The 16628-nt window shown below is 34.9% G+C and overlaps 1 protein-coding gene across 1 annotated transcript in view; it reads right to left on the bottom strand.

Annotated features, from left to right (window-relative positions):
* Positions 1-5989: 5989 nt before the first annotated feature.
* LOC117114597 overlaps positions 5990-16628 on the bottom strand; it is a 26006-nt gene continuing 15367 nt past the window's right edge. Inside the window, exons 7-8 of the mRNA XM_033258285.1 lie at positions 13322-13366; positions 5990-11034 (exon numbers count right to left, since the gene is read on the bottom strand). Of these exons, the coding sequence (XP_033114176.1) occupies positions 5990-11034; positions 13322-13366 (5090 nt within the window). The remainder of the gene's footprint in view (positions 11035-13321; positions 13367-16628) is intronic.

The raw sequence follows: 16628 nt of genomic DNA, 5'->3' as shown, positions 1-16628 counted from the left end.
CTTGGTAAGGATGCTTGCGCTACCCCATTTGCTTTGCCAGTCACTTCCCCCACTCCCACAGGAAATACTTGAAGCAAAAAAGATACGCCCAAGTAGTCTAAAACTGTCAAACAAAGGTCAATAGAATTATCTTTTTCAACACAATAAAGGTAAGGTAAGGGTAGGAGAATAACCCATAACTTGCATACATGTTCACATCATTCCACGACAGGGGCTGAAATGAACCATAACATTGTGGTAACCCCCTACTCTTCCCAAAGATGTAATGGGTTCTTTAAAGTGCACACGAGTCAGATGTATACACTGGACCCACCATTTTAAGACCTTATCTGAGAAGACTTGGTTCTACCAACCGAACCATGGGCGAGGAGCGGCTGGAACCAGCGCCGATGTTAAAGGCCCCCTGCCTTACCGCTCGGCCACTCGACTCGCCAAACAGTCGAACAAAACCTTTTTTTTTAACAGACTACAATACAGGAAATAAAACAGATACAAGTATGGCAACCAACGGATAAGGGAAGGGAGAAAAGTAGACAAGATGGGCGTGGTGGTACGACAACAAGTAGAATAATAAAAACTTTATCCACGATGAAGCGTTTGTTTTACTTAAAGCCTCTACAGCGAATGCGTCGCTTGCATGTGCTGCTGAAGTGTTATAAGTGGTCTTTGTGCCTATGCCCCCTTGGGAGCTAGACACTATGCTATTGTCTAGTATTAACCATGTAGGATCCATTAAATCCGGTATGAAGGAATGATGGCATGAGTCATGAGCTAAAGATAAAAATAAATATAAGATTTGTCCTAGAAAGATCACTACAGTAAACACCACCACACATTTCTTGATAACCAAATGCCCATAGATACTTTGTTACTAAACGTAATACCTGTATTATTAAGGTAGCAGGGGTGGCGCTCTCTGTGAACATTTTAATCGAAGCTGGACCACGCCCACTTTGCTTTCGTCGGGGAAATCTGACACCTCGTAGGGGGAACCGCCCCACCCCCTCCCCCTCCCCGGTCGGGCAAAATTCTTTCGCCATCCCTGGGTAGTCTTTCAAAGTTGCAGAGTAAAAGTGTGCGTAAAAGTTTTTGGAAGGAGAAAGCAATGACGTGTGTGGCTGAAACATGTTTGGTTGAATCATGGTAAAAAAAAATAAAAAAACAACAATTGTGGGGGTGGGGAACACAAATGTACGGTATTATCTATTTAATAAAATAATATTTAATTTGTATACAATGACATTTTATCACCGAGAGACCAGATAATGTGTGTATACGTACCGGTTACATAAAAAAACTGTTGTATACATATTCTTTTCAATGAATCAATAAGCTCCAAAGAAAAGGGGGGGGGTCCGGGAAAATTTTGATTCCTAGATGGCGGGAAATGAGCTTTTCCGAACTTCTGAGGTGTCTTACTTACTTTTAAGTTCTTCTAAAATTCAAGGTTTCCCCTATTGAAAACGGTCAGGTAAATGTTTCCCATTGTTATTACAGCAGATGCCTTATGTGTGTATACTGTACAGACATACAAAAAATTGATTAGTTGCATACGATTTTTTTTCCATGAATCCTTAAATCCCAAAAAAAGAAAGGGGGTCCGGGGTTCTCCGGAAAAATTTTGATTCCTAGAAGGCGGGAAATGAGCTTTCCCGACTTCTGAGGTGTCTTTTAATTTCTTCAAGTTTTCCCCCTTTGAAAATTATTATAATGAATCAATGAACCCAAAAAGAAAAGGGAGGTTCGGGTTCTTCCCTGGAAAATATTCACTAAATGGTGGGAAATGAGCTTTCCCGACTTCTGAAGTATCTTTTAGCTAGGTGTCTAATGCCTTTATTCTTCAAAATTCAAGGTCCCCTCTTGAAAACGGTCAGTTAAACTTTCTCATTCTTATTAAAGAAAATTGGCCGGTTATGTGTGTATACGTACCGGGTACATAAAAAAAATAGTAGTTGCATACCTATTCTTTTACAATGAATCGATAAGCTCCAAAGAAAAGAGGGGAGGAGGTTCCGGGGGTTCTCCCCCGGAAAAATTATGATTCCTAGATGGCGGGAAACGAGCTTTTCCGACTTCTGAGGTGTCTTAATTACTTTTAATTTCATCAAAATTCAAGGTTTTCTCCCTTCTTGAAAATTATTCAAAGAATCAATGAACCCCAAATAAAAAAGGGGTCCGGGTTCCGGGTTCAATTTCTTTTAAATGCCTTTTTGGTATGAAAGCTTCGAGAATCTGGTCAGAGGTTGCCGACTTCACTTTGCCAAGACCCAATTTTTGCAGAAAGCTAAACCCATTTGCCGAATCCTTGGCCGAAATCCAGTTTTTTTGAATGTCAATACACACACTAATTTAATATTATATTATTATCTAAACAATTTATTACATATCTAAGAGGCACTGCTAAAATAATAGCCTAATTAAGCTTAAAACACGAGTTGTTAATACTAATTTTTACTTCACGCAAAAGAATAGAAATATGTTTATCAATAAAATAAATATTAGCGCAATAATAATTTTAAATTATTTTTAATAACGATCAAGCATGTACAAACATCCGTTGAGGAAAATGGGGGCACAAATTACAAAATAAGTCCTGGGCCGTAGACAGCCAAGCCTTCAATGGGCGAATCTCTTGGAAGCTCTGGCGTCTATAGCACCGCAACCTTTTATAAGTCGTACGGTATTTATTTTAAAGAATTTAATTAACATTTATTTCCAAGCTACCTTTTCAAAATACAGTGGCGGATCCAGGAATTCCGAAATGGAGTGGGCCCACGAAAAGGATTTTACAGATAGTGTAGGCCACCAGCCCCAACAGTGTTGGGACTGAAGTGGTACTCTCAGACTTAAATTTGAATTAAATTTTCTTTTTTCTCCACTTTTAAATTTTGAAAGGGAAAAGGAAGTTGGGCCTGCTGGGTCCCCTTGAATCTGCCACTGAAATACTCATAAAAGTTTTTCAATTTATCCTAGTAATATATTTTGTACAAACTAACATTCATAAAAATAATTATTTATTATCTGCTGATTAGCTTGTGACGTATTCGAACCATGAAAAACAAATAAGATAAACATCCATGGATATACTTAAAACACTCACTCAAATTCTATATTCTCTTTGTATGTACAGTCAGTCAAGAGTTTTTTCCCTTTTTCCTCTTTTTGCATATTACTTTTGTGCAAGTAGTAGGCCTATTGTAACTAAACTATTGTGAGTGGAAACACTATCGTCTAACTTACGAACAAACATGATTAGGGAGATAGGAAGCACATTAGTTGGCATTTTTATTTCACAACATAAAGGTGATTTTATATTATAATACTTAATTTATCATTATCATGACATCATGCATGGCGAGATTGCGTCAATGTAACTTTAGATTTGCGGTATCACCAAGGCAATTAAACAGAATTACCTTGGTATCACTACTTAAATAAGTCGAAATAGATATTCCTATCCGTGTCAACGACATTGTAATTATTGTTTAATAACGCCTATATAAAATTCAGTTGACTATAACTATACTTTTTTTGAAATTAGGAAAAACAGGAATCTATGTTTATAGGTCTTAATAATAGGCCTATACAAAGCGAATAAAATCGTTTTAATAAATTGTGCACTTTTGAGTCTGTAAATATCTTGGCCTAATAGGTTTGTGTGGGTAGGTGTGTCTGTGTAGGTAGGTGAAGGGGTATTCAGAACAAACTGTTAAAAGTGGAACCATTTTGTTGACATGGATGGCTTTCACCGTATTTAACTGGTCATTCTTCGTTAAACCACGCCCACCTGTGTCGACAAAACAAAATGGCTGCATAGTTACCGTGCATCGCGATAAACGCTGTGTTACCAAGGCTGCTTCAGAATGTGGCTGTATGGCTTTTTCGTAAAAAAATGTTTTAATCCAGTTTTTGAATTCTGTTAGCCTACAATTATTTTTTAAATTCATTGTGGGTAAATATTATAATTTTATTTTCTGCCATTTAATCTAAGTTATATTAATGCAAATGCTGTGGCTAAACTGACCAATCGGCCATATATTCTTGGTCATGTGCATAATTCAACGCTGATTAACGCATCCCGGTTACGTTAATTTTTGTTGTCAACGAAGTCTATGTAACCAGTCGAATAAAAGTAATACTTAACGAAAATTCGTACTCAACAAAATGAACCAGTATCTTAAAAACTGCAATTGTAGAAGCAAATTTGTAAATTGCTTAAATGGAGAAGATTAATCATGTTTTCTAAGGAGGAGGAAACTGAAAGATGATGATGTTCGCATATAATATAATATAAAAGAACATAATATAATATATAACATATATTATTCAAGGTATATTTTATTCATAAAAAAACATCGAAAAATTGTTCATAGCAGCCAAATGCTGAATTGACACAATTTTACAAAATTTAACATTCACATTTTTTTTTACATTCAAAGATAAAACCATGGACCAATTAATATAACATAACATATAACATATATGACATAAAATATATAACATAATAGGCCTAATATACAATATATATAATATTAAAATATAAGATTTTTTTTGTCTTTCATGTTTTTCTCCCACCTTTAATGTTTCTTCTTCATATATTTACAAAACAGTGAAAAGTGTATATGTACAAGGGTAAATACTTGAAATTTTACACACAATAAAATACATTTAAATGTATAAATAAGTAAGGAAAGTTGTAATTAAGGCACCGTTGGATGGCCGGAAATTGCACTTTCAGATTTAACATTTCAATATAATTTTTTTATATCTCGATAAAAAAAAAAAAAAAAAATAACAATTTAGGACCCTAGGGCACTTTTGCATATGAAGGATCTATACCACCTCAGCCCCACCAAGGTTAGGGCTGAGGCAAGAAAATTTGTAATTATGACACATCTAGATGGCGGGAAATTGCACTCTCAAACTTAAAATTTGAATATAATTTTCTTATAATGTCCATTAAAAAAAAATAAAACAATTTAGGCCCCACCCTTGGATACGCCATTGCTTCCACAATCTCGATGAATTATTTATCATGAGGGGTATGCTTGACATGGGTATTCCCAGTCGAAACCTTCACTTTTCCTTCGATGGATGAAATTACCCTTCTATAGTATCCTGGAAATGATACTTCAACGGTTGCGGGTCCAGGAAGTCAAAATATTGGGGACCCAGGGAGGGTCTTGTGCAAATGGAGTGTGCCCCCCACCCCCCACCTCAGCCCCACAACGGTAGTGACTGCGGTAAGAAAAAAATATGATTGTGGAACCTTTAGATGGCTGGAAATGGCACTTGCAGATTAAAAGTTGAATGCAGTTTTCTGTTTTCTCAATTTTTTAAATAATTTTGAAAAAATAGGAGGTTGACTGGGCTCCTCCTTGAATCTGCCACTATTCAACATAACACTCGACATAGCCTATAATTGACTAATTCCTAATGTTAAGCGAAATATTTTTTATTCGAAAGATTTTTTTGTTTTCAATATAATTTTTACAGTGTACTGTACTATAAATTCTGTAGTTAACCTTCAGAGAACTGAACAGACAACTAAATGGCCTAATTAAATATCTTAATATTTTCGCTAAATTGGATGGATTTTAAATGTGAATCCATTACGCTAGTTTGAAGAATTTCTGTAACATTTCGCTAATATTGGCTTAGAGGGAGGCAAATGTTGTGCCTACTTTTAAAAGTGGAGATGCAAATCTTTCACATTATAATTAGAGACCAATCGATTTATTCCAGTATCAGTAAATTTCTGTGTATTGACTCTAGATGCCTTAAAGTTAACAAAACAGGCCTCTACAGCATTTTCAGCAACATTCCTTATTGGCAAAAGACAACTGGTGGCTCGACTTTGTTTAATCTTTTAGCGAGTGACTTTCTTGATTGTATTTCCTCTTAAAATAATTGCACAACATGCTGATAATGCAGTAATTTTTACATTTAATTGACCAGGAAATGTAATCTTTTTGAAATACTGTTAAAGTTACTCTAATTCTGCATCTAAATCACTTGATTCAGAAGAATCAGAAATATAACCTTGCAAATCATCAATTACATTGGTTAACCTGTAAAACATATAATAAGTCATGTTTCCATTCTCATTGAAATGAATAATGTTGTCTCTCAATACTACATAAACAGAATTCATTGTATTTCCGCTGTGATCAATAATGATCTGAAATGTAGAGAATGTAAAGAAACTAGCAAATATCCCTCTCCTCCAGTCTACAAATTTAAAACCGGTCCTATTTTCAAGTATGTTATGTAGATGATTAAATGTAAGAGAATAATCACTCCATTTGGACGCATCTTCAAAAAGTACTTTAAATAATTTGAGAAGTGATTCACTATCAATATCTGAAAGATCATTTTTCTTCACACTAAGCATTCCGTCTTTCAATACCACATTCATCTTACCACACTCTTCCATCATTTCACTAACAATGCTGCCTGATAAACTGCAATAATTGAAGTTAATATAGACAAGGTGTGTAGAGATTTTAAAAAGGTAAGCTAATGTTTTCCCGCTAATTCTAGCTAGGCTAATTCTACTCAAATCTAAACTTCTCCAATGTAACATCCAATTTTCATCTATTGATTCCAACAGTCTTTCTAAATGATTTGCTGTAAGAGAATAATTACTCCACCTGAATGTAAAATGCTCACGATCAATTACCCTAACTAATTCAGCAAGTGATTTACCATCAATATCTGAAAGGTTATTTCCCTCTAAAGTAAGCATGCTGTCTTTCAATACTACATTCATCCTACTACATTCCTCCATCATTTCAGCAACAATTCTGCCTGATAAACTGCAATTATCCATGTTAATTTGCATCAAATCTGTAGAGATCTTAAAAAGGTAAGCTAATGTTTTTCCACTGATTGTAGTCAAATCCATTCCAACCAAACCTACCCTTCTCCAATTCAATGTCTTATTCTTGCTTACTGATTTCACCAGTAATTCTAGATTATCAGTTTTAAGAGAATAATCACTCCAACTGAATTGATATGGTGTATTAACTACATTGACTAACTCAGCAATTGATTTACTGTCAATATCTGAAAGGTCATTGCCCTTCAGACTAAGCATGTTGTCTTTTAATACTATGTTCATCCTACCACATTCCTTCATCATCTCACCAATAATTCTGCCTGATAAACTGCAATCATTCATGTTAATATTGGTCAGGTGTTTAGAAATTTTAAAAAGGTAAGCTAATGTTCTTGCGTTGATTGAAGTTAAGTCAATCCTACTCAAATCTAGCTTTTTCCAATTTAATATCCGATTCTCATCTATTGATTCAACTAGCTTTTGTAAGTTATCAGCTGTAAGAGAATAATCACTCCATTTGAAATCATCATAAGCAATTACCCTAACAAACTCAGCAAGTGATTTACCATCAATATCTGAAAGGTCAATTTTCTTTAGACCAAGCATGTTGTCTTGCAATACTACATTCATTCTACTACATTCATTCATCATTTCTCTAACAACTTTTCCTAATAAACGGCAATCATTTATGTTAATAAAGGTCAGAAATGGAGATACTTTAAGAAGGTAAGCTAACGTTTTCCCACTAACTGCAGTTAAGTTAATTCCACTCAGATTTAACTTTTTCCAAATAAATTTTCTATTTTCACCAGCTGATTCCATTAGTTTTTGTAGATTATCAGATCTAAAAGAATAATTACTCCACTTAAATTCATAAGGTGCAAAGATAATCCCAACTAACCCTGCTATTGACTTGCATTCAATATCCGAGAGGTCATTACCATTCAAACTAAGCATGCTGTCTTTCAATACTACATTCATCCTACCACATTCCTTCAGCATCTCACCAACAATTCTGCCTGATAAACTGCAATCATCCATGTTAATTTTGGTCAATTGTGTAGAAATTCTAAAAAGGTAAGCTAATGTTCTTGCACTGATTGAAGATAAGTTAATCTTACTCAAATCTAACTCTCTCCAACTTGATGTCCCATTTTCACTTATTGATTCAACTAGCTTTTGTAGATTATCAGCTGTAAGAAAATAATTTCTCCATTTGAAAATATGATAATCTGTAATTAATCTAGCAAGTGATTTACTATCAATATCTGAAAGGTTATTACTATTTAGAGAAACCATGGAGCCTTGAAATACTACATTGATCCTATTACATTCTTCCAGCATTTCACCAACAATTTTGCCTGATACACAGCATTCATCCATGTTAATAGAGATCAGGTGTGTAGAGATCTTTAAAAGGTAAGCTAATGTTCTACCACTGATTTTAGCAAGGCTAACTCCACTTAAATCCAAATATCTCCAATTAAACACTGTATTTTCCCCTATTGATGCAACTATTTTTTCTAGATTATCAGTTTTAAGACAATAATCACTCCATTTGAAATCAAATGTTTTATAACTTACCCTAATTAACTCAGCAAATGATTTACTGTCAATATCTGAAAGGTCATTGCCCTCCAGACAAAGCATATTGTCTTTCAATACTAAATTCATTTTATTACAAACATCTATCATTTTACAAACAATACTGCCTGATAAAAAGCAGTAACTTATGTCAAAATAGTTGAGTTTAGGAAGTTTTTTCAAAAGCATTCCAATTAGCTTTCCATCTAACAATCCTAGATTATTTCTACTACAGTTGAATCTTCTTAGTTCAGTTTCTGGTATGTTATAGTGAAATATTTTATTGACAATGTTAGTAAAACTTTCCCGGGATAGCTTACATGAACTTACATTCAGACTATACAGATTTGGATTTTCCATAAGTATATCGCTCAATAATGTGTCATCCATTCCATAATTATGGCTAATGTCAAGGCTTTTTAATTTAACTCCATTGTTCTGACATTCTGTTATCATTTTCCTCAAAATATCACCTGATAACTCACATCCGCATACATTTAGGTCAATTAATTTAGGAGCTATTTCAAAAAGTTTTCTTAGTAATGCTCCATTAATATCACTTAGATCATTGTGACTTATATCAAGTACATTTAATTCCAACTTTTTATAAGTTTTATGAAACTCATTGATAACTTGAGTGAGTACAGTTGCTTTAAGTCTTCCACATACGGACAAGACAGATAGATTGTTTGCGTATTTTAGAAAATGAATCAAGAATGATGAATTAAATGTAATATCTAAGGTGACATTAGTATGACTATATTTAAAGTGGAGATTTTCCATCTCAGCTGAAAGGATATTGATTTCCTTATCTCCCCAATCTGAAATGTATTTAAGTAAATGCTCAGTGCTATTAGCACTTATTTTTTCCTCAGTAATTACTAATTTTCGCAATTCTTGTGCTACAACTGAGATATGTACAATCTTTCTACATGAATTTCTGAAAGACTCTTCACTACATCTATCTACCAAAGACATTAATTTCTTTTCAATTTTACCAAATGTAAATTTATAATCATCCATAAATCTTTGCATTAGTTTGAATAAATGCATATTTGTTATGTCTTTACAATTCAAAACACTTTTAAATGACTCACACATTTGCTTACAGCATGCTTTCATTTCATTGGGCATGTGGTTATCCAATTGCTGTAGGACCTGGTCTTTAAGTTCATCCTTTATATATTCTAAACATTGTGCCAGGGAGTAATAATTTGAGGCCTTCACTATCAACCAGTGTTTCAGCAATTTACAAGCATCAGCACCAAGAAATCCTAATGTAAATACTCTTGTCATAAGTAAATTGTCATTACATCTTATCACCTCATATTCATCATCTTCCAAAGTCTCTTGTTCAGAGAGAAAAAATCCTGCTAGTGCCTCTGAAAGTAATTTGTGTGGGGTTGTGTAAATCTTCCTTACATCACCTGGCTCAACAAGGATATCTTCATAAACAAATCCAATTTTGAGTGCTAAATAAACTAATTTTTCATTATCTGCCATTTTCGTCAGGATGTATTTGTCAATGGTCAGTCTATTTTCCTTCAGGCCTTCATAAATACATTTTCCTAATAATAAAATGGCACTTCTATACTCATTTGGAATTCTGATAAATTGGGAAATAGCAGTGGTGTTGCCACTCTTGTTTAAGTATTGGTTTAAAATGCAACAAAACAATTCCTTGAAAAGATCTGACAAGTTTGTAGGAAGATATGACTTCTGTTGCCAAATAGTACAAATCTTAAGCAATAACAATGGCGATGAACATAATTCAAATGCTTTTTTGTGACTACCACCCCAATACCATTTAAAATTTGAATCAAGTCTGAATTCCTTAATAAGAGATTCACCCAATTTAGGTTTATCAATTGAATGAAAATGATTACAAATATACTTCTTTATGTTCTCAGAATTGAATCCCTTGACTTCAATGTGTACATTGCAACATGCAACCAGAGTAGTAGTGTTATCAGGTCGAGATGTTATCACAACTGTGCTTTCTTGCAATTGAAGTCCTTTAAAAAGATTTATCAAGTCCTCATTATCTTTTTCCAACTCATCATATCCATCTAACAAAATCACTATTTCATTAGCATGGTTAGTCAGAAAGGTTTCAATTGAATTCGATGGCAACTTGTTTTTTAGAATTAACTCTTTTGTATTTATTTGCTTTATAATAATGTCCAAGGAATGCTCGTTTGCTTTAATGTCCCTGATAGTTAGCAGAAACAATAGTTTACCAGCAAAAGCATTATGTACACCATTAGTTGCCCACTGATGAGCAATATATTTAAGAAGGGTGGTCTTGCCCATTCCACCTTGACCTGTTATTAATACTTTACATGAATCTGTTGATTTAATAACATCTAATACCTCTGCTAATGATGTGGATCTACCTTCCTTTCTTATACTTGTTGACTTGATTTTCTTTTCTTTTTCCTTAGTTTCTTCCTTTTCTACTTGTCCTGGAGATTGCAGTAAGCTGAGTTCAGTAAATACTTCTGCAATGTCTACCTTATGATCCTCACGCCAGATTGCTGGTGTCATTTGGTTGACATCACGATACTTTTTTTTCAGCCAATTTTTCAAGCAATCTTTGATAATAAAATCTGAAATAGATAAAAAAAAAAAACAACAAATAATTTTGTTCAATCTCATACAGAAATGTTTCTGATAAGAAGACAAAAGGTAAACATATTTATTTTTCTTAACAGCATACCGTACTCGCGCGGATAAGCGCCCGGGCGCTTAAAATATTTTTTGGACTTTTTGAGGGGCGCCAGGGGCGGATTTAGGGGGGGGGAGGCGCCCGGCCCTGGCCCCCCCCCTTTTGGGAGGTAAAAAAAGAAAAAAGAAAGATAAAAAGAAAGAAAAAGAAAAAAATGATAGCCCAGAACGCCTCAAATGTTATTTTCGGGCGTCTAGAACACAAAAATTGTTGTCTCGATCGGCCCAAATTTCGGCCCCTCTTTCGGCCCCCCTCTTTTGGACATCTCTGGATCCGCCCCTGGGCGCTTATTCAAACGGGGCGCTTATTCGAACTGGGCGCTTATAAAAACAGTGAAAATTGAAGTGGCGCTTATGGAAATAAATGAAAATCAAGGGGTTCTTATGATAACTTATTAAATCTAAGAGGCACATTTTGAATGAAAAACGATTAAATAAGGACATCAGGTATCCGCAAATTACGAATGGTGCTGCGGCAGAAAAGATAATCGTCCAGAGAGCATGGCTTGTCATGACAAGAATGTTGCGAGTACAGTATTAACAGCAGAATAGCAGATGAAATTAGTGGTGGTGGTTAGCTTGTTCACCATCGGTCGATTGAGAATAGCAGGACGGCATGATCATTGCAGGTTTTCTTGAAAACTTAGATGAGAATGTGTTAAAGGTGCAAATTGTCGGAAAATGAGTAGTTGGACTAGGATATAGACAAATGAAAGAAGATAAAAGTTGGAAATACTGTCTGTCCAGGGAGCTCTCATCATTCTGTCAAAGATAAATATCCTCACTTTGATATTGACTAAAGGAGAATGTGATTCCACTTCACACCTCAAATCATGCCAACATCCACAGTCCCAGGATTGATTGGGTTATTGAAGGGGCGTTTATTCAAATTAGAAGGGGCGCTTAAGGAAATTTTCTCGTTATGAGGGGCGCTTATTCGATAGGGGCGCTTATTCAAACGGGGCGCTTATTCGCGCGAGTACGGTACTTATCATTATCAGTGTTACATACTGTATTTATAGGTATTTTATCTAAATATTTCCATGTGTAGATTAATTCAGAGTGTTAAATTTTTCATGGTAATTTGATTATATATTAATCAGCATGAATGAATTGTGCAACATAATGTGGGCTTAGTCACAAAATAGTTAAAAAAGTTTACATTTGAACGAATGTGCTTAAAACCACTACGTATTATACAATTGTACAAATACATAATTCCAAATTCAAGAGGTTCTTAGTGATTTTCCCATGTTGCTGTGTAGTAGGTATCTCAAAATTTTTAATGCCTTTTATATATTGAAGTTTTGTACTAATGCCCATTTAGTCTGTTTTAAATATTTTAATGTCTTTTTCATCTTTAAGTTTTATACTGTAATAATGTAATCAAAATAATGGGTGTCTTAACATTTATTAAGAAATGAAAAGGTCAAAGGCCAATCTTGTCCATTACAAAGATTTACTATGGTTTGCTACAGAAGCATAGTAATCAATGTTTTTGCCATGCATATAGCCTTTATTTACACATAGTAGTTTTAAGTGAATTTTATGGTAGCTGACACATGAACAGAGATTTCCCTTTTTTAACTACTATCACGTGTGAGAAAAATAAAATTAGGAATTCTGAATTATCTCAAAGACCAAAGCAATTTTCTAAATCGAACTGCTGTTTCTCAGTCATCAGTTGCTATAGTGATATGCATTATACAGTAGCACATAATATGGATTGGTGCAGTAGATCAAACATAAACCTGTATTACACTGCGCAAGACTATTACATAGGTTTAGCAGAACATATGCATCAAACCTAACCAATCCTGCTTTGTGATGTTTGAAAATGAATGAAGCCTAGAAATGTAGGCTAAGGTCTACACCTAGATGAGAAAACAAGGTGACTGACCGCATATATAATAAAGTCATTTTGGGCATTGATTTGGAAAATAGAATCAAAATTTAAATAAATTTATACAATTATTCTAAGGTCTGCTATGGTCTGTGAGCAAATTTTTGATTGTTGCAGTTACACCCTGGTATCATGATGTAGGTTGGTTTTAGCTTTTTGCACAGAGATGCAAACATACCCAACAGTAAGTACCAATCCAATCAGGATAGAAAAATTACTTGGAATGTAAAATGATGATTTATAATACACCAGCACCAAGTACACACCTTTGTCTAATTTTGGTCTTCCTAGTGTTGATGCTTCTTTATTATCTGTAAGGAAAATTGTAACAATAGCAGATTAATTACAGATTTTACTGCTCTAATGAGATTTGCGTCGATGATATAAACTCATATTGCCTAAAAAATTTAAATTAATCAAAATAAATAATTTGAATACTAAGCATAAATTTACCAAAAGTAGTTTTCAGCACAATAACAATTTGATATCCACTTTCAATACTGATCTCACGGAATGAGAAGACATTCATGCAAGTTTTTATTAAAAATAAAATTCAAATTAAAATATAATGTTCAAAGTAAAGTTGGTCTAATGTTAAAAAATATTTTGGAGCGTTGTCATTTCCGTCATTAGGTGTGGTCAGGGAAGTTTCATTATTAAATGCTGGCTTGTCGTCTTGAATCCTAACATCGTGTTCGTCTGTCGGCTTGTAACAAATCTGATTTTTGTTTTGTTTCAATACTCTTTTTGTAATGTCGATGCCTGTTTTGTTTTACTTCTCATGGGTTACAATTCTTGTAGTTAGTTGGTTGCGGTATTTGAAGAAAATGTTTAATTCGTTCCAAAAGTCATTCCAGTCATTCAGATAGGTCCAAAATGTTAAATAATTTGTCAGGTTCCAGTTAATTTGTTTTCATTTCTTGGGTGGACTTAGCTTGTCATGAGCTCAGCTTTGCAGGAGAGGTACGGTTAGATTAGCTCTGGTCTGTCCACCATGTAATATTGTAGTTGGAGGCTTCCAATGATTTATAAAGTTTTTTTTTGTACTACTACTATACTTCAAAGTTTTATTCAGCATCAACTTCTCTACTGTACATATATACAATCGACAACTAACTCCAGGTTACTCAGATTTTAGAGTTTTAGAGTTGAACCCATTCAGAGTGGAGTCAATTTTTAATTTCTTCTCTCTGGTGTCTGATCACTACTACTGCTACTACTACTGAATCAGTGAGGTGGGGTGTTAGCCTTTTATACTCAAGGTAATGGGGTGTGTCTAGATTAATTCACTCCATACTGTTAGAGTTTCTGATTTGAACATAGAAATTCTTTCTCTATGATTTAATAACTTGTTTACCAAAAAGTTGCTAATTAAGATATATTACGAACTTCACGACTTGGGCTTATAAATCTGTCAAATCAATTTAAGGCATTTAATAGGTGAAGGGGTCTCGATGATATACAAATTCCAATAGTAAATATTATTGAACCTAATTACTACATTACACTAATCAAGGACCAAGAAAAACTGATAAAATTTCCAATATTCCTAGCTCTGAGTTCAATCACACAAACCATTGTAAAAACTGGTCCCATTGACAATCCACATAGTGGGTCTTGCATTCGCCTAATAAACAGAAATAGACAAAGGGTGTAATGCTTACACTGTTTGCAATCTTTTTCACACTATTACATTAATTGTATCAAGGAAAACAAAAAACTTTAAATCACATGGCAAAATTGCTTCAGATGTAAATGGTCAAAAATGCCTCCAATGAAAAGTTGCAAACCACATCAACAATTATCTTTACTACAGCTGTGTCATCAGTTGTCCAAGCTCTCATTATCATGAATTTTTTAACTCTCTAACCATGAAGTTAGATTTAGATCACTTTCAGCATGCTCAGAACTGAAACTGCTAAGTTGATCTGTGGTGGTAGAAAGTTTGACCATGCCTCACCATATTTGCGTCAACTACACTGCAGTGGCAGTGCCAGTGGGACACAGGGGGCTTAAGTTCCCCCACCGGACAGGTCAAGGCCTGTTGGGCAGTCAGACCACAAAACATATAAAAATAGGCCCACACCAAGACACATGTCTGTCACAGTCTGAAAGTGCCATTCTGTCAACTTAGCCCCCAAGAAAATCTATCGTAGAGCCGCCACTGCTACACTGGCCGCCTGTACTGTGAGATAGAGTTAAATTCAAGGTCTTTATGACGGTTTATAAGTGCATCCGGCGTCTGGCTCCAGAATACCTATCAGCCTGTTTGCCATTACATTGCTCAGGGCGCACTGGTCTCGGGTCTGGAAATGATAACACTCTGCTTCTGGATTCGGCACCAATCAACTCACTCGTAACCTAACATCGCCGGACACTCTCTTATGCTGTACCTTGCTACTGGAATGGCCTGCCATGCAATATTCGTTCGGCTGACTCTACTTCAGCATTTAAGAAAGCTGTTGTAGGTAGGCATACAGTAGGTGCCAAACACCTCTACGATACCTGTGAATATTGCCCAAGCAGGCCTTGTGCCTTAAATTGCAGGAAAATGTTGCGGTGCTGTTTGAATCCTCTTCGTTGTGTATTTTTGGATTTGTCTTTGGTTAGTGTATTCTTGTTTTAGACATGGGCGGCGGAACCGGGGGGGCCTGGGCCCCCCCACTTTTTGGCGAAAAATATATAATGTCTGGAGAACTTTGTATGATCGGAAATGCAAAAAAAGAAGGAGGGAAGAAGGAGAAGGATGGGAAACTTATACACATCTAGATGTGTATAAGAGACAGTGTTTATCCAGTACCCGACCGAGTTACATTTTCTCGCAATTCACATTGGCGGATCTGGGAGGAGGGGATCATGGGTCCTGACCCCTCCCTTGTGCAACAAAAAAAAGGGGAAAAAAGTTTGTATATTTTAGACCTACCTTTTCAGGACCCGTGAGCTGATTTTTTTAAATTTTTTTTTTTTGCTATTAGAAAAATTGAATTTTGAAGAACATAAAATTCATTAAAACACACTTCAAATGTCGGGAAAGCTCAATTCCCGCCATATAGGAATTAAAATTTTCCAGGGGGAGAACCCCCGGACCACCCTTTCTTTTTGGGATTTATCGATTCATGGAAAAAAAATTACGCATGCAACTACTCATTTGTTTATGTATGTATACACACATAAAATAAAAAATGAGAAAAATTTACCTGACCTTTTTAAAGAGGGGAAAACCTTGAATTTTGAAGAACTTTAAAAGTCATTAAAAGACATTTCAGAAGTCAGGTAAGCTTCACTCCTGCCATCTAGAAATCGAAATTTTTCCGGGGAACCCAGACCCTTTATCTTTGGAGTTCATTGATTACTTGAATCATTTTCAAAGGGGGGGGGGGAACCTTGAATTTTGAAGAATTTAAAAGACACCACAAAAGTCGGGGAAAGCTCATTTCCCACCATCTAGGAAGGCCTATTTACTGTAATAACAATGGGAAAAAATTATCTGAAAGTTTTCAAGAGTGGAAAACCTTGAATTTTGAAGAACTTAATTACTTTTAAGTTCTTCAAAATTCAAGATGTTCCCCTCTT

This window comes from Anneissia japonica, unplaced genomic scaffold (assembly GCF_011630105.1).
Source record: "Anneissia japonica isolate Jap-2015-1 unplaced genomic scaffold, ASM1163010v1 scaffold287836_len1076198_cov165, whole genome shotgun sequence".
Lineage (NCBI taxonomy): Eukaryota > Metazoa > Echinodermata > Crinoidea > Comatulida > Comatulidae > Anneissia > Anneissia japonica.
Note: the sequence above shows the minus strand (reverse complement) of the source record. Positions and strands in the feature narration are given on the sequence as shown.